This window comes from Giraffa tippelskirchi, chromosome 13 (assembly GCF_054371585.1).
Source record: "Giraffa tippelskirchi isolate mGirTip1 chromosome 13, T2T-mGirTip1v1.2.pri, whole genome shotgun sequence".
NCBI lineage: Eukaryota > Metazoa > Chordata > Mammalia > Artiodactyla > Giraffidae > Giraffa > Giraffa tippelskirchi.
In genome coordinates this window covers 81,918,839-81,946,262 of record NC_137287.1, presented here as the reverse complement: position 1 = coordinate 81,946,262, position 27,424 = coordinate 81,918,839, and the positions used below count along the sequence as shown (strand labels likewise).

The 27,424-nt window shown below is 45.4% G+C and overlaps 1 protein-coding gene across 2 annotated transcripts in view; it reads left to right on the top strand.

Annotated features, from left to right (window-relative positions):
* Positions 1–5,472: 5,472 nt before the first annotated feature.
* The window catches only part of SLC24A3 (solute carrier family 24 member 3), a 424,237-nt gene continuing 402,285 nt past the window's right edge, over positions 5,473–27,424 (top strand). Inside the window, exons 1-2 of one of the 2 annotated variants that reach the window (XM_081558604.1) lie at positions 5,473–5,562; positions 5,696–5,955. In XM_081558604.1, the coding sequence (XP_081414730.1) occupies positions 5,823–5,955 (133 nt within the window). In that variant the 5' untranslated portion in view covers positions 5,473–5,562; positions 5,696–5,822. Of the gene's footprint in view, positions 5,956–27,424 lie in introns of both variants that reach the window. The other variant, XM_081558603.1, reaches the window with a different exon arrangement.

Here is a 27,424-nt window from a genome sequence, read left to right as displayed (position 1 = left end):
ATGACAAAACACTTTACAGATCTGTCTTTGTCATTCAAAACAGGATTCCTAAGCCTAACGTTTATATTTTTACAAAAATAGGCCCCCAGGTCCCTTCTTAGTGCCCCTGCCACACTCAGCATCCTACCTGTCCTAGGTTACAATGACAAAAGAAAATGAGTGGGGTTTACATGTTTTCTTTCTCAATGATTCTCATAGAGTGAGAAAATTGCTCAAATTGTAATTGCTTATTTTTTTATCCTGAGGATTTAAAATTATAACTTTTATTATTTTCCCTGGATTATTTTTTAATAGGATTTTTTTACTTGTGAAACAGGAGAGATATTAATATATAGCCTTGGCTATAGGGTATGCTTGTGTCCTCTCTCTTTTCTCTATTTCTTCCAAATATCCAAAACAAGTCAATTACAAATCTTGACCAAAAGGGACTGGGTAACATAGTTTCCCTTTTCAGATTTTTTTTTCCCTCCAGGATCCACCAAAAAGACATGCTGCACTGTCCCTTCCTCTAGAACAACAGATCTGAAACTTTAACACAGAGGGGTCCCTGGAAATGTGTGAATGATGTAGATTTCCAGGCCTCCTGAATCCTTTTCCTCAGGATGGGCTGGGAGTGAACGTTTCCAACAAGATCCCTTGTACTGTTTATATCCACTAATGCTGGATTGAAAGGACCCTCCATGGCCCTGCCTCGGAGTGGGGGTGGGAGGCATCTTTTCTGATGGCACCTTAATTCTACTTTCCTCTCATTTAGAAGAGAAAGGGGATGGCAAGCATGTACAAGAAATGGGTTGTGGTTTTTCCATGAAAAGCGGCCTCCAAATTTTATGCACATCATAGCAGTTCTTCTAGGCATGTCTTTAAAAGCCTGACCCCCAAGCTGGCCAGCTGATCTGCTGTCCTGCAGTTACCCTTAGGTCGTGTAACCGGTTTGAGAGGCAGCCCATGACTGTTTCAGTTTCAGTTGAAGTTCCTTCTAAAACGAGCCAATCTGGGAGGTCACTTGTCTCAGATCCAGAGGCAGTGGTGTGGTTATTCTTGGCTTACACTAAACTTGGAAGGGAGCTGAAGCATCAGGTAAAAAACAATGTACACATACGCAGCACGAAAAGAAACCATCACAGCCCTACACACCCACGTGGACGGATCCCATGGAAACAAGGCTGAGCGAAAGGAGCCTCTGTTCACCTGAAGTTCAAGGACAGGCACCCACGACCCTGGAGAGAGAGCAGGGAAGAGGGGTTACCTTCAGAGGGTTATTGTCCAGTGAGGGGTTGGCACGAGGGGGCCAGAGAATGCTCTAAGTCCTGATCTGGAACCCAAGTAGGTTGTCCATGCGTAGGTAAAGTCATTGAGCTAAATGCTAAAGCCGTGTGCATGTTACTATATGTAAATAATCCTCAGTAAATTTTAAAAAGAGGCACCTGTGATAACGACTCTGGTCCACAGGAAAAAGAAAAAAACTACAGTCACATCCATGAAGTGAGTCAAAAGCACCCAAAAATCACTGACCATTGGCCTGAAAAAGAATATAAAAATGGAAAACAATTGTAAAATAACTGATTGCTGCACACCTGAAACTAACACAACATAGTAAATCAATAATACTCCCATAAAAATTTTAAGAAAAGAAAAATAAAAAAAAATAAAACAAGCAGCTTCTAAGTTCATTTCTAACCGAATGCTTCAAGTCCCGAGAGCCCCAGATTGAGGACAGGGTCTTCCCACAGCCTCCTGACCTGCAGCATGGACTCACACTCGTCCAGAAGTGATGATTCTGTGCTCTCTGAAATGCTGACAGCCCAGGAAGCATCTAAAGGAACAGGTTTACCAGCCTTTTGATGAAGGCATTGGACAAGAATGAGGAGAGGATCAGCAGTCAGACCTTCCTCGGAGAAGCTGGGTTTTGTTGGCCTCTCAGTGCCTGATGGGCAGGTGACACATCTAGAGGTGAAGCGCAGCTGGTCCGTTCGGCCAGGGTCACGGTTGACCAAACCTGGCCCGAGACAGGAGGCCTGGGAGTCTGTGTCTAGGCTGGTGTGAAGAGGTGTCATGTCCAACGGCTGTCCCAGACTCACCCATGCACAAGTCGCCCCCCTACTCCCCGCCATCCACCAGCACGTGGCCTTAGAGTGTTGAAGGTGTTCTGTGAACACTCAGTGTCTTCCCTCTCTTTGCTCAGGCCTCGCCTCCCTGGGTGAGAGCCAGCCATGGCCAGGAGGCTGACTTGTCACCTCACCCAGCAAGTGGCTCCTCTGATTTTCTCCTCTCCTCCCCCACCCTCTTCCTCCCATCTCTCGCTGGTGGCTTGTCTGACAACTGGCACTGTCTGGGGTTATGGAGACATAGCCTTGCTTTGTTGTGGAAACAGGTCTATCAGGTGTGGGCACTGTGGGCTAGAGAGCACCTGGAGCCTGGGATCAAGGCTGGTGGGCACAGAAGACCCTGGTGGCCCGAGCCTCGCTTCTGGGCTGATGTCTGTGCACGTGGTCCTTGGTGATCGAGGCAGATCTATGAGAAAGATGAACCACTTCTGCGCCCTCGTATCCAGTCCAAAGTCTTTGCGTGGAATGCTTTTCGGAGGTTAAAAAGAGGGCATGGACGGTGACACCAGCACCCAGCCCAGCCTGCCAGGCTGTGGAGGGGCCTCGTACCCACGCCTGTCTTGCTCCTGGAAGGGTGCAGGCCCTGGCACATATTGGGGCGATGCTTCTCTTTCCAAGCAAGCGAATTCTCAGACGAGTGTATCAGGGCTTGGAATTTTCTCCCTCAGGCTCTTTGCACAAAATGTGAGATCAAATGCAAACAGATTAAGAAATAAAAGCCAAAAGCTGCCTCAGGATCCACGAGGATCCTGATGGTGAAAGATAAATAGCACATGAGTTATCTCAGCTCCAGCTCCTTCCAAAATCCAGTTTCTTGGGGGTAGCTTCTGAAGACTGGGAGAGGGCAAGTAGGACAAACACAGGTGGGAAGAGTCCACTGGGGTCTGTCTCCTTCCTCCAGGGTTGGCAGAGGATGTGAGAACCTGTTCTCCCACCCCATCTCCCAGTCCCAAAGGGTGCCCGCTGGAAGTGGGGTAGGGGGCTTCCCTGACCCTAGAAGGAACTTTTCTTCTGGCCGGGGAGACACCCTTGCTTGGGATGGGGGCCCATGACTGTAGGTGCTGTCATGCTGGGGACAGGAAGCACCCGTCCTTCTTCTTTGGGTGGTGGGCTTCTCAGGGGTCTTTGTCTCTGCTATACCCATTTTGCTGTGAAATCTGTTGAAATGAAGATGAACTAAAAAAAATCACTTCAGCGTGCCCAGGAAGGATTCTCCATCTCTGTCTCCCTCCCTCCTCTTTCCCCACCTGGCTTCAGCTCTTTCATTCCATGCAGGTGCCCAGGGCACTTCCTGGGCATTGCCAACTTCTGGTTCCTCCCCTCCACCCTCCTGCTCTCTTCCTGACACCTCTCCCACCCCCATATTACACAATTCCTTGTGCCTGTGGCTCATTCCCTAACCCAATTAGTTCCAGATTCCCTCTCTCACTTTTATTTTTCCTATTTACATGAGAAAAAGCGAGTGTCTTTCCCAGTTAGTTGAATAAAGGACAGCCTTCTGAGCTCCTAAACTTTCTTCTGAATGTTAATCAAGGTGATGAGACTGGAGTGCCTCCCCTTCCCCAGGGACTTCCAGGGTTTAAATCCTCCTACCAGGGTTGGTACCTGGTAACCAACCGGAGCAAAAGGGTCAACAAGGGCAGGGTAGGAGAGGTGCTTCTGGGGAGACGCCAGGCTGAGAAAGGACTAAAGGAATGATACACCCAGGAAGCAAGAGCTCCCAGGCGTGCTGGGTGAGATGACCTCTCTGTGGTGAGGAAGCCACCTAGGAAGGTCTGTTTTGTCCTTGGCCATGACCCGCTGTTCCCCGATGCTGTGTGTGTGGGGGTCATCTGGGGAACTTGGGCTAGGAGGTCACCCATAGGTGGGGTCACCCTTGGACTCTGTGGGTCCTCCCAGACGTAGGAGTGGAGAAACCCATACAAAGGTCTCTCCTTCCTCCTCACCTCCATAGACGTCTGCAGCTGGATTTCCTGATATAACCTGACTCTGTGGAGAGAGTCACCCAGACCCACACCTGGGTTCCAGGGATCATTTTTTTGAACTAGTCCTTCTGTTTCCCCTTGTGGCTCAGCTGGTAAAGAATCCATCTGCAATGTGGGAAACCTGGGCTCGATCCCTGGGTTGGGAAGATCCCCTGGAGAAGGGAAAGGCTACCCACTCCAGTATACTGGCTAGGAGAATTCCATGGACTGCATTGTCCATGGAGTCACGAAGAGTCGGACACGACTGAGCGACTTTCACTTCTGTTTTCAGCCCCACCATAGGGGCATCTCCTTCTGGGGCTAAATCCGCCATCCTAGCCTCAGCCCAAGGGAGGCACCAGGCACTGGGGAAGCTGGAAACCCCAGGAGGGAGGGTGGGTGTACCTGAGACCACCAGGTGTCCTTTCTAAAGGGCATCTTCTGCAAGGCTGCTGGTGAGGGCTAGAGCACAAGAGGAGGCTGGGGAGTACGAGGATTAGGGCTCTGACCTCAGGATTGCGGGCAGGCTGACTGCTCTCGGCGACAGGAAGGCAAGGAGCCTCGTCCCGGGGTTGGCTGGGGATCCTCGCGCCGCCCGGACCCTCTTCCCTCGGCCACAGCCCTAGAGGCTTGGTACAGAACTATCCCGAGTGAAGTGTGAGCCCGGGCCAGAGGGGGGAGCCAGGACACCCCCAGCGAGCCAAAGAGCCTCGGGGAGTCCTGTTTCAGGTCCCAAGCTGGGCGCGCATGGGGATCCCCACAAGGGGGCGGAGGGAAACCCAGGAGGCCCGCGGGAGGAAGCGAGCCCGGCGGCCCGGCGCGAGCAGCCAAGCGCACTTGCGGCGCCCCTCCCCGGCCCAGGGCGGGGAGGGGGCGGGAGAGACCCTCCGCTCCTCAAAAAGTTTCGGGCGAACCCTTTTCCCCCCGGAGATCAACCTTTCGGCGGCGCGTGTGTCCCGAGAGGGGGCCCTCCCGCGCCGGCACGAGCGCAGGACCGCGCGCGGGGCTCCCTCCCCGGCTCAGTCTCCTCCCCACGCGCCCCCTCTCCGCCGGGCTGGCCAGCGCCGCCGCGTCCCCGCCGCTGCCCCCAGCCCGCGCCCGCGCCCGAGGCGCCGCGCCGCCGCCGGCTGCCGCCTCCCGCCTCGCCCCGAGCTCCCGGCGCGCTCGGCCCGGCCCCGGCCCCGGCTCGGCCCCGGCCCCGCGCGCCGACCATGGAGTAGGCGGGCGGCTCCGCGACGCGCTCCCGCTGCCGGCGAGGCCGGAGCAGCCCCGGGTGGCCTCGCCCGCCGGCCGAGTTGGCCCGCAGCGGGCCCTCCTCCCGCCGGTCCTCCCCGCTCCTCCTCCTCGGCCGCCGCCGCCCCCGCCTCCCGGCCGCCCCCGCCGCCCCCGCCGCGCCGCCGCCCGAGGCCGAGCGCGGACGCCGAGCGTGGGAGCCATGGCGCGCGAGGAGGACGGGGACCCCGAGCGCCGGGAGGCGGCGGCGCGGGCTGGCGGCGAGGAAGACGACGACGAGGAGGAGGAGGAGGAGGAGGGACTGAGCGACGACGAGGACGGAGATCGGGAGAACCGCGGCGGCCGCCAGGAGGAAGGAGAGGCGGCGGCGGCCGCCGCCGGGCGGGAGCGCAGCGAGGACGCGCCGCCGCCGCGCGCGGAGCTGCCTCCCGCCACCAGCCGCGCCGCGGCCGCCCGCTATTGGAGTGGCCGCCGCCCGCCGGGGACCCCGCCGGGGCCGCTGCCCTGCCGCGCGGAGAGGATGCCGTCGCCGGACCTGGAGGAGCGTGAGCGTCGCCGGAGCTGCCGGAGGGACCTTCTTCTGAGCCAGGTCTGCTTCCTGGCTCTGGTGGCGCTGCTGCTCTGGTCGCTGTCGAGCATGCGGGACCACGACGGTGAGTGCTCGTCGCCCGCCCCGAGTGGGCGCTGCGGCTCCGGCGGCGGCGCGGGGCGTCCAGGTCCGGGGACGCCCCCTGCCCCGGGCGGAGGGGCCCGGGAGGCGAGGACCGTGCTCGCGGGCGCGGGGCGGGGGTAGGACCGTGGCCGACACGCTGGGCGCTTGGCTGCCCTGGGAACCGTCACCTGTGCCTCCCTGCTCTGCCCTGCTTCCTGCCACGAGCTGGAGGGACTGAGGGAGGCAGCAGTGGGGACTCTTCCCCTAAACAGGTCCCCCGTGGGCAGTAATGAAGTTGTCCTGGTGAGCTTCGGCCCCTGCGCGCGTGACCACCTGTGCAACTCCTTGGCCTGTAGAGGGAGGGCAGGGAGAGGGCTGGTTGACCGGCGGACACAGTTAGTACTCCGAACCGAACAGGCGGGATGGACCGCCTGTTTCCTCGGAAGCTCCATCCCCCTCTTTCTAGAACAGGTGGCCGGGAGCTAATGATAGGAAAAAAGTGCTGGCCCCCGGCTAGATTTTGCGACTGGTTCTCCTCCACTGGCCCCTCGCTGGGAACACGGATCCCTTTTGCAGACTTGCAACGCGGGATGAAGCCGTTAGACGGGACCGCCGATGGTCTGTACCTTACTTTCAGGGTGCTCTGCGGTGCGCCCTCCTGGCACACAACTTATGTGTTATTTTTGCCCTCGGTCTTTCTTGAGCTGAAATAGACCTGGTGAAGAAATGTGCTCAGCACAGTTGTTCACGGGAAAGAGTTTGGACTCTGGGTGTGCAACTGTCAGAGAAACCGAGGAAAGACTTGGAGAATAGCTCTTGTAAAGCGGTTTTCTATCTCGGCCCCTCCAGTGGCACGCTTGGTGGGAAAACAGCTACGGAAATGATCGGGAGGAAAAACAGTGACAGATACATGCTTTGATGTTACGATCCACGGAGCTCCAATACAAGGGGTTATGAAGCGCAGAAGGAAGGCGTTTGGATAGTGATGCTCCAATATACTTAAGGGTGCAATCAGTTAAAAAAGGGACCTCCCTCGATTGATTGTGCTCCTGCCTGGTGGGGAAAGTGGATGGTGGGTCGTGGTTCAGGTCTTAGCAGACTTCAGCATATATGGTAATAGATGAGAGCCCATCTGGGTCCTCAGTGGAGCCCTTGAGACTCCTGGTTCTCTGCGTTTCTCCAGGATCCCAGACTGTCTGGCCATGGGGACTGATATCGGAAAGTGGACGGTGCCCAGTGAGGGAGGCTGGACCTCTCTCCAAGGGCAGAGTCTGACCTGCCAGAAGCAGTTCCTGGCCCTGTCTCAGGAAGAGGGTTTCATTAACCCCCTTTTCATCATCGCAGCTTTGACAAGTGCAAAGCCAGTCCATACTTTGGAAAAGGCCGTTTCAAGTCAATTACATGCCAGCCATCTTCCTACAGGTCAGGGCTCTCAGACCATAGACTTCCTACCACTTTCCAGGCTACAAAAGACGTTTTTCTGGATGGGGAATGTGATCCAGATGGTTAAGTCCATCAGTGGCAGGGAGCTTCCTGGGCCCAGGGAAAGCTGGGATGTTTGGAGGAAGGCGGTGTCAGACACTCTGCAGACTTGAAGCTAGGTGACTAGATGTCATTTGGGGATGGACAGAAATGTCCCTGCTAGGGACTCAGGTTTGGGTCCAGTGCACAGCCCTTATCCTCCATCCTTCCCCTGATTGGTCTCTCTCCTTCTGCCTTTTCACCTCCTCTACACCCCCTCCCATAAATGTGGGGCTTGAGAAGACCCCCACCCCAGCAACTTAAGATAACAGTGACATGTCAATGGGAGGGGAGCGTGTGCCATTGAGCCCCCTGGATGGCATGTGAGTTGTAATTCTGTCTCAAATCACCTTTTCTTCCACTAGATATTGATAATTGCATTACATGATGCACGGCAAGATTGCGCAAGGCCCAGGTTTTTTGAAATAATATTTGAGATGCTAATTAACATTGTGAATCTGCAAGTGATTATTTTGCTTAAGGGATTGCCATTCAGAATACCTAACCATCTGAATAGTGACTTTTACTAACTTAGGAGCTCCTCTGCTTGAGGGTCCTTTCAGTATGAATAAAGAGTTTGGAATGTAGCCTTGTTTTGAAGACACTGTGACTTGGAGAGGCCAAGCGATTCACTTACAGTCACACAGCAGTTGAGGAACAGAGGAAGAGACGAACCTGAGGTGACCTGGCTCTTTGATCCCATCTCTGTCCCCCCGTATTTGTGCCACTCTCTGGGTGCAGCTTTGTGATATTTATATAACCACATGGGGAGTGGTACCTTCATAATGATCTAAGGTGATACTTCTATTTATTCACCTTGAAAACCATGCAGTGATTAAGTGTAACTTCTCAGAAGCCTGTTTTCTAACACATGTTGATTTTTCTTTTTTTTTCAATAAAAAGGACAGTTCTTTTACCAAACCAAAACAGAGGTGTGTGGCAGGTGTATTATATAATCTTCTATAACATTTCTGATGTATGGAATTGGAGATCCCTTTTAGGAACCCCTAACCAAACTCAGTATATATTCTCTCCTCAGATGGGACAGGAACGTTGTTAGGCTTAAGTCAGGAAGAATTAACAATGGAATAAAGGGAAATGTTAATTCTCACAACAACAAAAGCAGTAATAATGTTAACTGGAATTTGGCACGTTCTCCAGTGCCAGGCCCCAGGCCGAGTACCCTTTCTATGTGTTGCCTCACTCAAGTTGTGCACGCTCTTTGCAGATGCTTGAGTCTCCAGTGGTCGGTGCAGAAGGAGAGCCCAAGGTGCCCTAATTACTTGTTGCCAATGAAGATCTCATTTTGATCTGTTTTCACAACCAATTGAAATAAGGGCTCCAATTTGCTAAGGCGGATTTTCTTTTTCTTTCTTTCTTTCTTTTTTTTTTGCAGTCTGAATGGATTACTTTGTATGTTTTGAGTGATTTAAAAGTGTTTAATTTTTATTTAGAGTCAGGAACCTGGTCCTCCTTTTCCAAAAGTGGTGTGGACAAAGCCCAGAGGTCCTTTGGAGGGAGTAGTTGAAGACATCCGCTCAGATTCGTAGGGTGGTGAATGGTGATTAAGGAAAATTATGTATATGTATAAACTTGGAGCTACTCTTTGGCTTGGTTACTGTTGCTGCATAAGAGATCACTCCAAAATAGTGGTGTGAAATGACTCCTTTATGTTCTTACTCAAGGATTCTTTGTGGCAGAGACTTGGGCAGGGCCTGATGGGGAGGGCTGGCCTCTGCTCCGCTATTTCGGGATCTCAGGTGGAGACATTGAAGGACTGGGTGACTTGACAGCTGGGCCTAAGTCGTCTGGAGGCAGCATCACTCCCCTGTGTGGTGTTGATGCCAGCTGTTGGCTGGGCCCTCAGCTGGGCTGTCACCCAGGACATCTACATGTGGCCTCTCCACGTGCCTTTGTTTGAGCTTCCCCAGAACATGGCAGCTTGGGTCCAGGAGAACAAGGTGGATGTGCCTGGCCTTTCTATGTGTCAGCCTCAGGTGTTGTGTGTACCACTGCCAGTGTTTTCTGTTGATCAGGGAAGTGACAGATGTCAACCTGCAGTCACAGGGAGGGGACACAGATGTAACCACTTACTCAGTGGAAGAGTGTCAGGACATATAGGAAGGTGGGCATGTGTGATGGGAGGTGCTGTTGTGGTTGTCTTCGGAAAAAAACAGGATCCAAAGGGATGATGACTTAGAAGTGATTGTATATATTTCCCAAGATGGTAAAGACAGATAATATATACATGTGTACATGTACACACATGCATACATACATGTGTGTATATGTGTGATTATGCATATATGTGTAGTGTGGTATATGTGTGTTAGTGTATATGTGTGTATGTATCTGTGTATATGTATTTGTGTGTATATGTATGTGCATGAGTATGTATATGTATGTGTATGTTTATATATGAGTATGTGTGTGTGCATGCATGCTAATTTGCTTTAGTTGTGTCTGACTCTGCGACCTTATGAACTGCAGCCTGCCAGGCACCTCTGTCCATGGGATTCTCCAGGCAAGAATACTGGAGTGGGTTGCCATGCCCTCCTCCAGGGATCTTCCCGACCCAGTGATCAAACCCACGTCTCTTATGTCTCCTGTATTGGCAAGCGTGTTCTTTACCACTAGCACCACCTGGGAAGCCCATGTATGTGTGTGTATATGTACGTATAAGTGTGCACGCATGTGTGTACGTGCATGTGTATATGTATAAATGTGTATATATGGGCGTATACATATATGCACAAGTACGTATGTGTATATGTTATATGTGTATGCATGTGTGTATATGTGTATGGATGTATATATGTGTGCGTGTGTGTGTGTGTGTGTATCTGTATGAGTGTGTTTACAATTTCTCTTGATAAATCACCCAATCACGGAAACACCGATGCTCGTCTTCCTGGTTGGGGGTCAAGAGATGGTATGTGAAGAGTGGCCGCAGTGGGACTTGAGCTGCACATTTCAGTGGCAGAGCTTCGTGGCTTCCCATCCCTCGGAGGGCCCTGATCATGACCTTTCAGTCCCTCGTGTGGATTCCCAGGGGTGGGGGCTGTCTGGACTCTCAAACTGTATCTTCCCTCTCCCCTGGCCGGGCATCACCACTCAGGCCTTTCTTCTGCTCCATAGACCCGACCCCAGACCCGTAGTATGTGCAGGTCACATTGTCACCACCCTACAGTTTATCCTTCACCCTTCAATTCCAGGACCAAGACCTTCCTGGCCAGATGGGGTCCCCAGTTTGCTCTCTGTCTTCCCTTTGTAGCAGTTCTTACAGTTGGCAATTATGTATTTCATTATGACTTGATTATGTATTCGTTATGACATCTCCGTTTCACCAGAGTCTAAGCTCCCAGGAGGTCAGGGACCCTGTGAACTTTTCTCACCTTTGTCACCCCATCACCCTACCCAGTGTAGATGCGCAAAAGACATTTGTTTGGTGCGGAGGCTGTTTCGATATCTGAGCGACAGTGCCTGTGATGAAACCCAGCGACTATATGTCAGAGCCCAGCCTACAGGCACACACTAGTTTTCATGATTTCTAATTCTGCCTTCAACCTAGCACATTTGATGTTGTCATCGATTTTGCATGGACTCACCCTGAGCTAAGAAAGGTGGGTGCCTCCATCAGAGGTACTTCATTCAGTGGCAGGACTTGAACTCAAGCCATCCGCATCAGAGCAGCGTAGCCCCGGCTTCCAAGGACGCGAATGGAAAGCAGGAGCCACTCTGTCTTTTCCAGTCGACTGGGGAGTGAAGGAGGAACAGAAGGTTGCTTTCATAGAAGCAGTATTTTAGAAAAACATTCCTTTTCAACCTTTTCTATTTTCTGCATAAACATATATAGATGTGTCTCCTTCCTCCTGGCTTTTCTTAGCTGCTCATCAACCCAGATTTTTCTCAAAGATTTCCTCCCCTTGTGAGTCTTGAATCCTTGTGGGAAGATTTTTTTTTTTACCCTGGAGGGTTGGCAAAGCCCAGAGAATTGCAAAACCAGCCATTTGCAGAGGATTCCAAGGCCTGGTGGAAGTTGGCTGATAGGATAGGCTTTTGGCAACTCTCTTTTTCCTTCAGAAGATTTCTCTTTCTTGAGCAGAATAGTTTTGGAGGCGGGGAATAAAAGGACACAGACATTTATCCTGGAGGAACCGGGGTCTGGGAGGGTTCAGAAAATGTCCCTGAAGTCACAGAGCACATGGGTAGTCCTGCCAGGAAGGGAATTCGAGTTTTTCTGGCTTCTTCCAGCATTCAATTTCTGTAGAGCTTATTTGGCAATGGTTTTATTTTCTCGTTTGCGGTGGTGTTACACATGGTGCCATCTTGTGCGATCTGAGAATTAAGTATTAGGGATTCAGTGGAAGGAGGTTTTCTATGCATGAAGCAATGATGAGCACTATTCGGGCAGTCTGAATCATGGAGTCGTGATGTTTCAGATTTGGATGGCATCTCCCAGTCTCCCTCCTGCTGTGAGGTCTCTGTCTCTACACCTGTTCTCTCTTCATCCTCATCCCTGGGCTGAGTGATGCTTTTCATTGTTGCAAGTCCTAGGGACTTCACTCTCCTCCCTGATCTTCCCAACCTTGCCCCCGCCTCTGTAAATGGTCCCTTATGAAACTCCCTTCAACAGTACCCCTTGAGTAAGTTTCTGCCTGGACCCAACTGGTGTAAGACACAGGGATCTTTGTTCCTTCTTTCAGGAAACACGTGGCAGGCTTTTGCTCGTTGCTGCAGTGACAGCAGTGTCTGAGATGGATACTCACAGTATCCTCATGATGCTCTTACTTTTGTGGGACAAGACGCATTGAACAACTGATTTTCAAGAATTTTGAGAGACAAATGAGGAATACAGCATGATGTGGAGGAGGTCTTGGTCCAGGGTGGGAGAAGCTGGAACCAGGAAAATAAAGGAGTTAGGTTGGTGAAGAAAGGAGGACAAAAGCACAAAAGTACAGAAAAATGGGTAAAAAAAATGGGAAGGCAGTTCATAAAACAAACAAACAAGCAAAAACATTTGCAAATGGCCAGTTGACACAAGTAAAAATCCTCAGCCTTGATAGTAACCGGAAAACCTAAATTGTAAAATGATGAGTTACCATTTTATAGTATCAGACCAGCAAAAATGAAAACAAAGTGTTGGCAAAGATGCAGGGGAGATTGCTTCTCTCTTTTATGGCGAGTGAGGCTGTGCCGTGGTGCCCAGGATGGGGGGAGACTGCAGCAGACTGATAAACTGCTAGGCACAGACCTCCTGTGAAGCCTCTGCCTTTTAATGAGATCGATGTGCAGAAAGTGGGGAGGTAGGATGAGAATGGCAATGCAAAGTATTTGAGACGTGGATAGAAATGCAACTGGTCTGGACCCATCCGTGACCACGGAGCAGGTTGGTCCTGACCCTGGGATCTCCAGAGTGTAGGGATTAGGTGAGAATTCAGGGGAACAGGGGAGAGGCCCCTGTCTCTTCTGGAGCATGCTCAAACCCATCCCAGTTGCTAATTTAAATTTATTTTATTTATTTATATTTGGTTGTGCTGGTTCTTCATCGCTGTGCGGGCTTTACTCTAGTTGCGGCAGTTGCAGTGCACAGGCTCTAGGACTCGAGGGCTTCGGTAGTTGTGTCACATGGGCTCAGTAGTTGTGGCTCCTGGTCTCTAGAGCCAGAGGTTCAGTAGTTGTGGCACATGGGCTTAGTTGCTCATGGCATGTGGGATCTTCCAGACCGGGGATGGAACCTGTGTCTCCTGCACTGGCAGGTTAATTCTTTACCACTGAGTCACCAGGGAAGCCCCTACAACTTGTGGATTTAAATCATGAGATCCAGCCAGCATTCTTGCTTGTCAATCACTCTTCTTTTCTGAGAGAGGGTGAACAAATAAAGTAAGCTCATGCTGACCTACTTCCAGGGAATTTCATGTTGCAACTTTGTATTTTCCTTTTCCTTTTTCCCTGTGTGCTTTTGCTTTGTTTGGCCTTGGCAGAAGTCTTGCATTAATCTGAACTTGGGAAGGACAGGAAGTAACAAGTGGGTTTCTTGAGCAGGATTTGGAAGTAAGAACAAAGGGCATGGGGATGAGCATGGGGGACCAGGAGACAGGGTGCCCCACTGGACATCAGGGAGTCACTAGCACTAGTCTCTCTGTACTCTTCCTCAGATTCCTTTCCATTATAGTTTATTATAAGATAATGAATATAGTTCCCCATGCTAAACAGTAGGTCCCTGTTGTTTATTTTATACGTATGTATGATAATCCCATACTCCTATTTCATTCTCCCCTTTGGTAACCATAAATTGTTTTTTATGTCTGTGAATCTGTTTCTGTTTTGTAAGTAAGTTCATTTGTTATCACTTTTTTAGATTCCACATTTAAGTGATATCATATGCTATTTGTCTTTATCTGTCTGACATTATGACAATCTCTAGGTCCATCTATGTTACTGGAAATGGCATGGTTTCATTCTTTTATATGGCTGAGTAATATTCCATTGTGTATATGTACCACATCTTCCTTATCCATTCATCTGTTGATGGACATTTAGGTTGTTTCCATGCTTGACTATTGTTAACTAGTGCTCTTATGAACATTAGAGTGCATGCACCTTTTCAGATCAGAGTTTTCTCCAGATACATGCCCAGGAGTGGGATTGCTGGTTCATATGGTAACTCTTAGTTACTACTAGTGTCATTTTAATCGAGTTTCCTCAGTGGCTCAGTGGGAAAGAATCTGCCTGCAATGCAAGAGATGCCAGTTTGATCCCTGGGTTGGGAAGATCCCCTGGAGGAGGAAATGGCAACCCACTCCAATATTCTTGATTAGGAAATCCCATGGACAGAGAAGCCTAGCAGGATATAGTCCATGGAGTCACAAAGAGTCAGACATAACTGAGTGACTGAACACACACACACACACAGTGTCATTTTTAAGAAAGAACATGCAATGCTCATTCTGGGACATTTTGACTTTGATTACTGGTAGGACACCTAGATGGATATACAGTGGGTGGTTGAAAGTCAAGATTGTAAGTAGTTGCTTCAGGTAAAGGTCTGTGAGGGTTTGCATGAGGGTTGGAATTGCACCTTTGGTGAGTTTTGTGTGTCTCAGTCTTCCGCACATGTTGTAATTACCAGGGAACTTTAAACCTTGCATCTGGGTCCTACTGGCTGGGGATTGTGATATAATGCCCCAGGGTGTAGCTTGGACATTGGGGTTTTTCTAAAGATAGGCAGATGGGTCTACCTTGCAGCCAACGCTGGACACCACTGGCTGCAATCCGTGGTCAGTTGCTTATTGCAACCACCTCAGTGCTCTTGGTGGCTAAGCTGTGAGATACACTGGGCTTAATTTTTCTGTTTTGAACATGACTTAATATTTGGTGGCTTAGTATTCTAAGCCTTCACTATTAATTGAAGCCCAAACTTTCCTCTGATTGCCTTCATTTCCTTGTCATGTGCCCAGAGTATGGAAGTGTTAGTTACCCAGTCATGTCTGACTCTTTGCGACCCCATGGACTGTAGCCTGCCAGGCTCCCCTGTCCATGGATTCTCCAGGCAAGAATACTGGAGTGGGTAGCCATTCCCTTCTTCAGGGGATATTCCTGACTCAGGGATTGAACCTGGGTCTCCTGCATTGCAGGCAGATTCTTTACCATCTGAGCCACTGGGGAAGCCCTCATGTGCAGATATTCTGTCCAGCTCTCTTTTGGAAGAAATCTTTTTCCAGATTCTTCTGGCCCATTCTAATCTGGACAGGTGGCTTGTTAAATCTACTGCCCAGCTGTCATCTTGACATCTTTCTTCAGCTTCATCCTCCGTGTGTGTGTGTGTGGTTTTTTTTTCCCCAGCTTTCCTTATGTTGAAAGCCCTTTTTTCCTGGAACACACATAGGTATCTTTCTTGGTTTATTTCTTCATTTTTGGTATCCATTTTTGGGATCCCACACTCACAGTGCCTCCTAAGATGGGGGTGTGGGAATCAAAACAAAGGTTTGAGACGTTGTGGACTTGACAATATGTTAATTCTACCCCTACACTTAGAAGATTGTTATACTGGATCAGGGTTTAGGTTGGAGCATGTTTTCTTTGGAATTTTGTAAGCTTAGCTCTTCCAGCCTTAGGTGTTGCCTCTGAGAAGTTTGATGCTGTCTTAGTTTTTAATTGTTTTAATTGTTTTCTCCCCCTCTAAAAGCATGTGTACTCACTGCTTTGTTCCTGATGTGCAGCTGTATTACAGTTACATGGCTGTTGCAGTTCGTGTATTTTCTTGGGTACACTCACCTGGTTCTTTTATCCTGGAAGCTTATGTCCGTCAGGTCTGGGAACTTGTCTTAGTCATTTCCTCTACCCTAACTTCCTTGGGTTCCAAAATCACTGAGGATGGTGACTGCAGCCATGAAATTAAAAGACGCTTGCTCCTTAGAAGGAAAGCTATGATAAACCTAGACAGTGTATTAAAAAGCAGAGACCTCACTTTGCTGACAAAGGTCTGTATAGTCAAAGCTGTGGTTTTTCCAATAGTCACGTATGGATGTGAGAGTTGGATCATAAAGAAGACTGAGTGCCAAAGAATTGATGCTTTCAGATCGTGATGCTGGAGGAGACTCTTGAGAGTCTCTTGGACTGCAAGGAGATCAAACAAGTCAATCCTAAAGGAAATCAGTCCTGAATATTCATTGGAAGGACTGATGCTGAAGCTGAAACTCTAATACTTCAGCCACCTGATGTGAAGAACTGACTCATTGAAAAAGACCCTGATTCTGGGAAAGATTGAAGGCAGGAGGAGAAGGGGAAGACAGAGGATGAGATGGTTGGATGTCATCACTGACTGTATGGACATGAGTTTGAGTAAGCTCCAGGAGTTGGTCATGGACAGGGAAGCCTGGCGTGCTGCAGTCCATGGGGTCACAAAGAGTCGGACATGACTGAGTGATTGAGCAACAACAACCCTAAGTTCTCTGCTTACTCTTTCCGGATTATGTATTATTTAGGTGTTTGACTTCCTGCATTGATCTTCTGATTTTCTTATCTCTTCTCTCCTATTTTTTTCTCATCCTTCTGTTCTAATTTCTGTAGGTTTTCTTAACCATACCCTCTAATTCTTTTTTTTCCCCTCTAATTCTTATGCCAGGCATTTTATTTCTGCTGTCATATTTTTACCTTCCAAGAGCTCTTTCTTCCTCTGCAAGTTATTTTTAGTACCATCCTGTTCTGCTTCATCAATACAGTATCATCTCTTATATCCCTAAGTATATTAATGGTAGTCTGTGGTTTTCTTTTCTTTGAATGAACTCTTTTTCTCCAAGTCGCTCTTATCTGTTTGTTGTTGTTTTCCCTATTACGTGCTTTCTTCTTATGTCAAGGGATCTGTGGCCTCTGCTCGTATTTAAAGGAGCCCCATTAACAAGATGACTAGGAACCAAGCATATGGAGTGGGCGGGGGGTCTGCTGATGGTGCCCGTGTAAGGTGACCTGACTGACTGTGTCCCTGGACAGTGCTCCTAGTTTTAGATCTCTATCAGGGGGTGGTCAGATTGCCCAGAGGAAGGTCCCCTGGTGTCCTGTCCTAAGGACAAAGACCTGGTTATTCCCAGGAATCCAGTGGGGGAGGAGGTGGCGGTTGTGTGTGTAGGGGGATTGTTCAGCAGAAACACTCCTATACTCAAGGACAGTTGTGCGAAAGAGCTGACAATTTATTCTGATACGTTGCAGGACCATCCAAAGCTGCCTCAAGTCTCCTCCCTCCTCCCTCTCCTCCCTTCCTGCCTTCCCCCTTTTCTCTGCAGTGTGTGTGCTCAGTGGCTCACTCACGTCCGACTCTTTGCGGCCCGTGGACTATAGCCTGTGAGGCTCCTCTGTCTGTGGAATTTTCCAGGCAGGAATACTGGAGTGGGTTGTCATCTCCTCCTCCAGAGGATCCTCCCCACCCAGGGATTCAAGCCCTGTCTCTTGCATTGGCAAGTGGATTCCTTACCACTAGTGCCAACTGGGAAGCCCCTTTTAATTCCCATGCACATGAAACTGGTAAGGGTTGTTGCCTTTTAGGAGGGCTGATGGTCGGGTTTGGGGGAAGACATAGATTTTACCATGTCCTTTCTTATTCACTGAAAAATATTATTGAGATAATTGTAGAGTCACAGGCAGTGGCAAGAAATAATGTCATTTCCTCTGATGGTAAACTATTGCAAAACTTGAGTGAAGTATAATATCATAACCAGAGTAGGGACATTGATGCAGCCTGCCAACCTTATTCATTTATATTGTATGTGTACCAACCCAGTCAAAATATTGAACTGATCCAACATCACAAAGATGACTTATGTTGACCTTCTGTAACCATACACACTCCAGGTACCTTTTTGTACAAAAGGAACAGTCATGTTAAGTAACTCCTATCACCTATTCCAAAAATTAAGCTTATGAGAAAATTATATGTCATACAGATATTCTACTCTTGGTGCTATTACACCTGACTGAACTGAACTGAACTATCCTTAAAAAAGGAAAGAAAATGATAACTTGAAGAATTAAGGGAAATTTCACCACCAATGATGTTGCTCTACTCCAAAGACTGCTTGTAAGTTAAGGGGCAGGGGAGTGTGAAGAAGGTCAGTCTGTCTCAGTGAAGTTAGGGTGGATGTCAGGGGAGGAGGAGGCCTCAATCCCTGCAGTTTGATCACTTTCAGGTATAGTAACCTGAGCTAAGTGCCAGATAAAGGCCATGCATGGCTAGTTAACAGTTTTCTTTGATGAATAATTTTTTTTCTGTCATTTGCACAGTATTTCTGAATAAATGCTCCATGAAAATAATTCACTCAAACACTTGCTTCCTTCAGGAAGTTTAGACATGCCCTTTGAGACATTGCTTTCACCATTATTCACCACTCTTTGTTGACTGTTGGAGAATATTGGAGATGGAGATCGTGGGGACCTTAGTATTTTAACATCTGATCTTATATTTGAGGAAACTGATACAAAAGAGAATTTAAACTGGAGCCAGAATCCTGGTTTTCTGACTTATTGCTTAGTAAATACTTAAGACAAAAATAGCAGAGAGTTCAGATTAGAAATATATTTGATACATATGGACTGGGTGAAATTATTTCAAATTCTGAAATGCTTCTGAAGTGCTGGTATCTTGCTGGGAATGATATGCCCTGTGGTGTGGTCATTAAATGGGGAAAATTAGGGATTTTTAGAGTGAGTTACTTCCTGTAGCATATCGATTTGTTTATTCAGAAATCCTGGTCCATGGAACACTTTAAGCTTGCTTTAGGAGAAAGGTAAAATTTTGGCTTACCTTTTACCTGAGTAGTCACTTCATATAGCCATGAGAATGATTGGTCATTTTGAAAATTAGTGTCCATTAATTTTTCTTGTTAGCGGTCTTTGAGTTTATAAGATTTCAGCTATTTTCACCCCTCATGTTGTAATTCTAGTCTGTGATCTGAACATGATTCTGAAGTTTCATAGGATCTTAATAACCCCAGCTTTGAAAGTCGGACGTTAATGACCTTCTGCATTGTTACGGTTTGCTCATTTGACATCACAAGTGTTTGTTGGGATACATACAGAAAGAAAACTCATTGAACCTATTTTTGATATATCTGGGCATGAGGACAGGTTGGTTTCAGTATTTTCCAATGTTGTGATGTTGATATGTTTCCTTCCATATGTATTATAAAATTGCTTAATACTATGTATAGGGTCTTGAATCCTGCTTTTAAAATTAAAAGCAACTAATGCATAGTGGAACTGACTGATGGTCAGGATACAGAACAGAACTGTCACCCCTCAAAATCCCCCTTAAACTATCCATTTGTTATCACACCGTACCCACCCCAACCCCCTGTACTCTGCCACTGTACTTTTTGTCCTTTATGAATGTCATACAGATGAAATTCTACAGTATGTAATCTTTTGACACTAGAGTCTTCCTTTGTTGAGAATTTTTATCAGAGGTGGATATTGAAGTTCATCACATGATTTACCTGCATTAAATGATTCAATTCCGTGGTTTTTCTTCTTTAGACAGTTAATGTGGTGGATTGCATGGATTGTTTTTGAATATAGAATCAGCCTTGCATACCACAGATAAGCCCTATTTGACAAGGGTGTTTTTTTCTTGGTGTATTTTTCTGGATTTGAATTGATCATATTTTCTTGAGGACTTTTATATCTGTGATCACCCAGGATACTTGCCCTAGGTTTCTTTTCTAGTATTATCTTTGTCTAGTTTTGTTCGGTCTACACAATGAAATAGGAGGTGTTTCCTTCTTCTGTTTTCTGGAAGAGATTGTGTAGTGTTGGTGGAGTCTGCTTTTAAACTTGTTATAAACATTTCTCCATGGCATGAAACCTAAAAATTAATTTTAATGTCTGCATAATTATATTATTAAAATCACAATATTTCTTAGTATTGTGTGACATTATTATATATTTACAATGTATAAATATGTATGGGGGCTTCCCATATATATTTGCAGGTGATAAAGAATCCGCCTGCAGTGCAGGAGTTGCAGCAGATGCAGGTTTGATCCCTGGATCAGGAAGATCCCTTGGAGGAGGGTATGGCAACCCACTCCAGTATTCTTGGCTGGAGAATCCCATGGACAGAGGAACCTGACGGGCTGCTGTCCATAAGGTCGCAAAGAGTCGGACACAACTGAAGTGACTTAATATGCACAAGAACACACACACACATATATAATACTTCTTACATGTTAAGTGAAATATATCGAACATTTGGCATGTTTGGGGCACTGTTCCAAGTGCTTTCCCTGTACCAATGGAATAGGTGCAATTAGTTTAAGTCAGTTGCTCGAGCTCACAAAGTTTCTACGTGGCCAAGTAGGATGTGGGCTCAGGCTGTTTGATTCCACATCTCAGGGTTTTAACTGTGACATTGTATCCTCTGATTATGTCAGAATTTGTTTATTTAGGCCTCCATTTGAGATAGTGAGGTATTTTCCATGTCTTCAGTGTGATGATTGTTCTTATGCTGAGGTCTTCGATGGCCTCTTTGGGCTGGATCCCTGGAAATACTGTTTCACTGTCAGAGTGTGGGCCCGTTGTAAAGGCTACCACACACCGCTGTCTGACTTTCCAGGAATCTGAATGAATTAGAAATTCCAACAGCACTGTTTGGGAGTGCTCAATTCAGTGTTCCCTGCCAGAATTGAGGATTGTGATAATTTTACATATTTTAAATTCAATTTGATGGCAGACAGACAGTATCTCATTGCTTTACTTTGCCTTCCTTCTTTGCTAGTAAAACTGAATTGTTTTTTATTTTAAGAAATTGATTGCTAACAAGTGTGAAGTACATTTTGAACCCAACAAAACAAAACAAAATTAAAACCCGCCAACATTTAAAAGCAAAGAAGAAAGACTCAAAAATAATTTGCAGAAATTCCTCAGGTGACCAGTTTCCAATACCAACTACTAGAGATACTCATTTTCAAACAGTTCATTATTGTTATCAAATAGATGTTAAACAAATTGAATCTAACTTTTTAAAATTTGAAATGTTTGTTTCTATATTTCTCTGCTTGGTATATTTATCAGTATTAATACATAGATAACCTGAGTTTTATATCTTTATCATGCTTAAGGCTTGTATTCATAATTTTCTCATTGAATAAATTGAGTGGCTCCCACTTATTTCAGTGTTTTATAATTATCTCACATGAAAATATTTTATTCTGTAATTATTTTTAAAGATTCTTATTGGTCATTTGTATTTTTTTGCTTGTGAGAAAAATTTGTTCATGTCTCCTTTTTTTTTCCCCAATGGGAAAATACTGTTTTTCTCAGTGATCTGTAAGAGTTCTTTATATATCCTGTGTATAAATCTTTTATCCTGTTTTGTAAGTTTTGCCTGGATTTTTGGCATACAGAAAAAATTATTTTTATCTAGTCAGAATTCTCTTTTCCCTTTTATTTTTTTCATTGTTTATTCTCAGATCCAGGATCTCAATTATATATTTATATCATGTAATCCTTTGGTCTCCCCCCCATTTTTATAGTTTAATGTTTTAAAAAAATTAACCCTTTACTTCATTTGAAATTTATCTTAGCAGGAGATGAACATTTAAACAGATTAACAGGTTTCACACAGTCACATTGTTTATTGACTAATATTTCCTTTACCCTCACATTTGTAGTGTCACATGTATTCCATGCTTATTCCTTTATGTACCAGAGCAGTTCTTGTGATATCTACTTAGTTCTGTTTTCCCATTAATTAATCATTGTAGTTTGTTCACATGTGAATTATCTGATGGGATAAAACTCCTCACCTCTTGTTTGGGGGGAAAATCATTTGTTAGTATTCATTGATCCTTCTGGGTGAACTTTAGAATCTCTGTTAAATTTTGTCCAAATGCCTCTAGGTTTTGACAAATTTATAAAAAAGAATTGTGAAAATGCAACATTTTACAGCACTGATTCATCTCATAGTGTGCTTCTTAATCAAGGCTTTAAAAAAAATCTGTCAAGATCATGATTATTTTCCTATATTTTTCTTACATTTATTTGTGAAAGTTCTTCTGTTATTATTTATTGTTGCTATTGTTTTGTTTTTATATCTATTTTTGAAATGTTTTTTCTTTATAATTTAATTTTATTCTTTATATTTTATTCTTAAATGTTAAGCTATGTAAATAATAATAAAAACAATAATTTGCTACTATAGGGGATTTTTAAGATTCATTCTATAGTCAAATAGTTTTTCAGTGTCAGTTGTTGGTTAATCTAGTTATTTTTCATTATGGAATGGAACTTTCCTTTTATTTCTAGTTTTCTAAGAGTTTTAAAAAAGCAGCCATGAATGTTGTTTGCAGTCAAATGCCTTGTTAACATTTATTGAAGTGTTTAATGTAACATAATGTCAGTAAATATCCATATTAAATTGCTCCTGAAGTAAATCTTAGATAGCTATATTTTTTCTTTTAAAATGATGTTAGATTTGATTGGTTCATATTTTATATAGAAATTTTGTTTTTATATTCATGACATAATGACATACAACTTCTTTGCCAGGATTTGGTGTTATCACTACACTTGCTTTACAAAGCAAATTGATGATTCTCATGTTTTTCTACATTCTACAATATTTTATGAAACATGGGAATAATCTGCAACTTTAGAATTTGAAAGAACACTTTGTAGTACTGCCTGGCCTATAGTTTCTTGAGGGTAATTTTGGACATCCTTTTCAATTTCTTCCATTGCTGCTTTTCTGTGTAGGTAATTTGTTTTCCCAGAAAAGTGCTGGTCTCTTTAAGATTTTGTAAATGAACAAAATTATGCATTGCATTTTAACTTGTTCTGTAATGCTGATTATGTAACATTTTCTCATTTCTGACTTACGTGTTTCTCTTTCTTTTCTCCTTGATCAAATCTGACTGTACTTAGTTTGTTTTATTATTTTTGGATGACCCATCTCATGTGTATCTTTGCAATTTTGCTTTTTCTCCTATTTTATGAGTCATTGATTATGGCTTTAATAGTTCTTTAAAATCTTGTTAATTCTTTTGGTTTCTTTTCTAATTTCTTGACTTACATGCTTTATTTATATGTTTTTATTCTTTGTTACTAATGATGCATTTGGGGCTTCCCAGGTGGTACTAGGGGTTAAGAAGCCACCTGCCAATGTAGGAGACGTAAGAAACGTGGGTTTGATCCCTGGGTCAGGAAGATCCCTTGGAGGAGGGCATGGCAACCCACTCCAGAGTTCTTGCCTGGAAATCCCTATGGACAGAGGAGCCTGGTGGGTACAGTCCGTAGGGTTCCAAAGAGACAGACGTGGCTGACCCATTTAGCACAGCACAATGACACATTTGCCTCTGAGAGCAGCTTTAGATTCACCTTAAAAGTTTTAAAATGTCATGTGGCCATTCTTGTACGTTTTAGATAGCCTTGTAGTTTCTTCTTTTTTCTTTTTTACAATTAGTTATTTAGGGAAGTGACTTTTAATTTCTAAGTTGTCAGGGTGCTTTTATGTATATATTTTAAAATACCAGCTTCTGATTTTCTTTCATTTTGTCCAGCAAATAGGACCTTTGATTGGAATATGACCTTCTGCTACCTGGTAGTTTGAATGTTTAGATGGATCTTTTTTTTTTTTTTTTTATAAATTTATTTATTTTAGTTGGGGGCCAATCACTTCACAACATTGCAATAGTTTTTGCCATACATTGACATGAATCAGCCATGGGTTTACATGTGTTCCCCCTCCTGGACCCCCCACCCACCTCCCTCCCCATCCCATCCTTCTGGATCATCCCATTGCCCCGGCCCTGAGCCCTTGTCTCATGCATCGAACATGGAATGGTGTTCTGTTTCACATATGATAATATACATGTTTCAATTTGTAATTTTGATCAGTTGATAGGTCTTCCCAGGTGCATGAAAACCTGCAACCCTAGTTCCTGTCCTCCCCATGGGTCTTTCTCTCTGTCCTCTCTTCCCTTGTTCTCCAGGAAGCAATATACCCTCATCTGTACCCCTTTTGCTGGTTGACTTGTATTTCCAGAAATTAGGGGTCTCAATGGTTAGATAGAGAAAGACATATTCATGGGGTGAGGGGGGAGTCTCATTGCAAGTGGTTTCTTTTAGCAGCTTGTTTCTGGGAGAGGGTTCCCATCTGGTGGTCCACCTGTCATATCCCATTCTGGTATTTCAGGGGCTCATCCACACTCAGCATCTTTTATGTCTTCCTGGGTTTGTTTTTTTTTCAGTGAGACCTCAGGAAAGGGTGAATCACATGACATGTGCTAATTACCATAATATCCCAGAATTCCTGTTCAGATTTTAGCTTAAAATTTCTGGTTTGTTGCAAAGAAGTTGTCATGGATAGAGGGATTCGGCAGCAGGTAGGTTGATATATTCACCACCTGGTCATTGTGTTTTCTAGGTTCACACCTCTGTCACATATGTTACCTCCCTTAATTATTTCCACCCAACCATGGATTAGGTACTAGTACCCTCGTTTGAGTTATGGTGACATGCTCAAAGTCTCACATGTAGGCAGGGGTAGTTTCCATTGTGATAAACATCCCTGAAGGGCTTCTCTGGTGGCTCAGTGGTAAAGAACCTGCCTGCCAATGCAGGAGACGTGGGTTCGATCCCTGGGTAAGGAAGATCCCTTGGAGAAGGAAATGGCAACCCACTCCAGTATTCTTGCCTGGGAAATCCTATGGACAGAGGACCCTGGGGGGCTATAGTTCACGGGGTTGCAAAGAGTCAGACATGACTTAGCGACTGAACAACAATAACAAACATCTCTGAAGAAAGAGATTGTTGAAGATTTCCTGTTGGGGATTTCAACCATAAGCTGCCCCAGTGTGGTGGGCAGCAAAACTCCCGCTTCCTCTCAAAGACATCCATGACCAACAGCCAACACCAAAAAACTATTCAACCATAGCATGAGTCTTAAAACATTTCCAGTGGTAGTAAATGATTATTTTTATTATTATTTACATAGCCCAACATTTAAGAATAAAGTATAAAGAATAAAATTAAAAAACTGTAAAGTATTTCAAGCTCCAGAGCCCATGATTGTGTTCCATTCTGTGGGGGTGGGTGCTGGAGGTGGGGGGATTAAGGTGGCAGGTGGTGTTAGGGTTATTAATCAGCTGACCTTGAGCTGGGAGATGATCCTGAGTTATCCAGGTGGGCCCACTAATCATCACAAGGGTCCTAACCTGTGAAAGGAGGAGGCAGAAGACAGGGAAGGTGATACCATTACTGGCTTGAGTATGAAGGGACCAGGAGCCACGGACAGTGGGCTGCCTAGGATCTGGGAAAGGCAGGTGAGGGCTTCTCTGCTGTAGCCTCCGGATGGAGCCTGTCCCCACCAGCACTTTGAATTTAGCCCGTGAGACTCCTCTTGGACTTCTGACCCCCAGAAATGCCAGCTTTTGGTCTGTCTCAAGCCACTAAGCTTGTGGGAATTTATTGCTGCAGCAATAAGAAACTAATACACTCAGCATATCAATATTGGCCACGGTCTGACTTTCTGGAAAGTGAACAGGGTGTGCCAGAGTGGTCGACTGTATACACCTCACACAGGCATTTACCTGAGCAGGTGCTGGTCCTCATTGGATATGCTGTGTAGGTGTTTTCTCGTTGTGTTGCTGCCCCCTCCTGCACTGGGAACGTCCAATTTCTGGGAGCAGGAAGAGCCTGGGATGGAGGAGAAGCTCAGCAGTTATTTGTTGGATTATTTCTTTTTGGTCAAATGACATTGTACCAACTAAATGAAACCTGCTTTGCATCCCAGATGAAATAAGGCCTGCTATGTAAGTAATAAAAATACACATAAATGAAAATAAAATAAAAAGTAAATAAAAAAAAAGAAATTGAATTAAAGCTGTGGTGCTGGTGGTAGTGGTTTAGTTGCTCAATTGTGTTTGACTCTTGTGACTCCCGCCAGTCTCCTCTGTCCATGGGATTTCCCAGGCAACAATACTGGAGTGGGTTGCCATTTCCTTCTCTAGGGTGAGTTAAAATTATCCAAGATCAAATGTTAATTTCCAGCACTCCTTCTAGTATTTGCTCATATGCATAAACATTTTTATACAGTTAGTAAATATTCCTCATGCACTGAATGGTCCTCTCATAAAAGATTGGCAGTCATCATAAAATAAATACAGTGCTGTATGTTGGAGTTTTGACTGATAGATATGTTTTGTGTTGCATTTTGGGGACTTAACATATTTTAAATAAAGAGAACTGTCAGTGTTTTATAATTACCATTTCACGGGCCAGTTCACATTCCATTGAGTATGTAGGATAAGCCTATAGAATATATTGAATATGCATGTATATAATTAATTATTGTTGGTTACTGAAAATATCTTAGGTTATTTAAAATATTTGATTACTATTAATGAAACACTGTTGTGCACAAGTCTATTACAATCTCTAGTTATTACTGTGATTATAGTCATCTGGTGGGTTCTGGGCTAACTGGTATACCTGCAGACAATTCCTGTGGAGTTACAGGGCTTCCATGTGTTTCTGTGTAGAGCTCTATCCACCAGAGTCCCTGTCTTAAGAGTGTTTTGAATAACTCTTGAATTTTTGTTTAATTTATTCATAAAGCATTCTCTGCCTGACATCAAGTATCCCCACCTATGTCCACCTCAGATTGTCCTTCTACTGAAAATTGTTCCTCATCAGAAACCCCCAGAATCGCTACAAGAACTGGAGGCAAAAGCAGAGTGTTCATGGGACAGTGATGGCAAAGAAGAAACACCCGCTTGGAAAACACATAGAGAGGGTCATGAGTATCAGATGAAGTCATCGCCTGAAAACATGTTACATGATGACCTTCACTTTTTTAAATAGACATTTTGTTTTTCTTATCTTCCCTTCTTGACAGTTGCTTTGGTTTTCCTGCACGCTGAGTGCTTCTCTGATAACAAAATAAGAAGGAAAAGCAAAATTTTATCCATTGACTCAATTCTGCAAGAGTGGTAAATGGTCTGGGGTTGGGGGAGGGGATCTCCCTAGGCTCCCTCTGGTCTGCCAAGCCAGCAGTGTGTACAGAATTGCAAACAACAGCTCTAAGCCTGGGAGGAGAAGGATGTCCCCTTGGAGGCAGATCTGGACAGTTGTTTTGCCTAAGATGGCCAGAACAACATCATCTTTCAATTTTGAGCCAAGAAAGCCATAAATGGACACATATTGTCCAGCCTGGGAAGGGATGCTCCTGAGGGCTTCTGGGGTCCCATAGTGTCCCTTGATGACTCTTTCACTTTGGTGTTTGTATTATAAATGTTTTTGAGTCCTTTGAGAGGTGGAGTGAGAAGGAAAGGAGGAGGAAGGGGAGGTGAGAGGTGTGCCTGCCTGGGAGCACTCCTCAGACAAAAGTGCCGAGTGTCAGCGCCGATTGAAGATTTATTTAAGGAGACAGCAGGAATGAAATCTTTTATGTTGATATT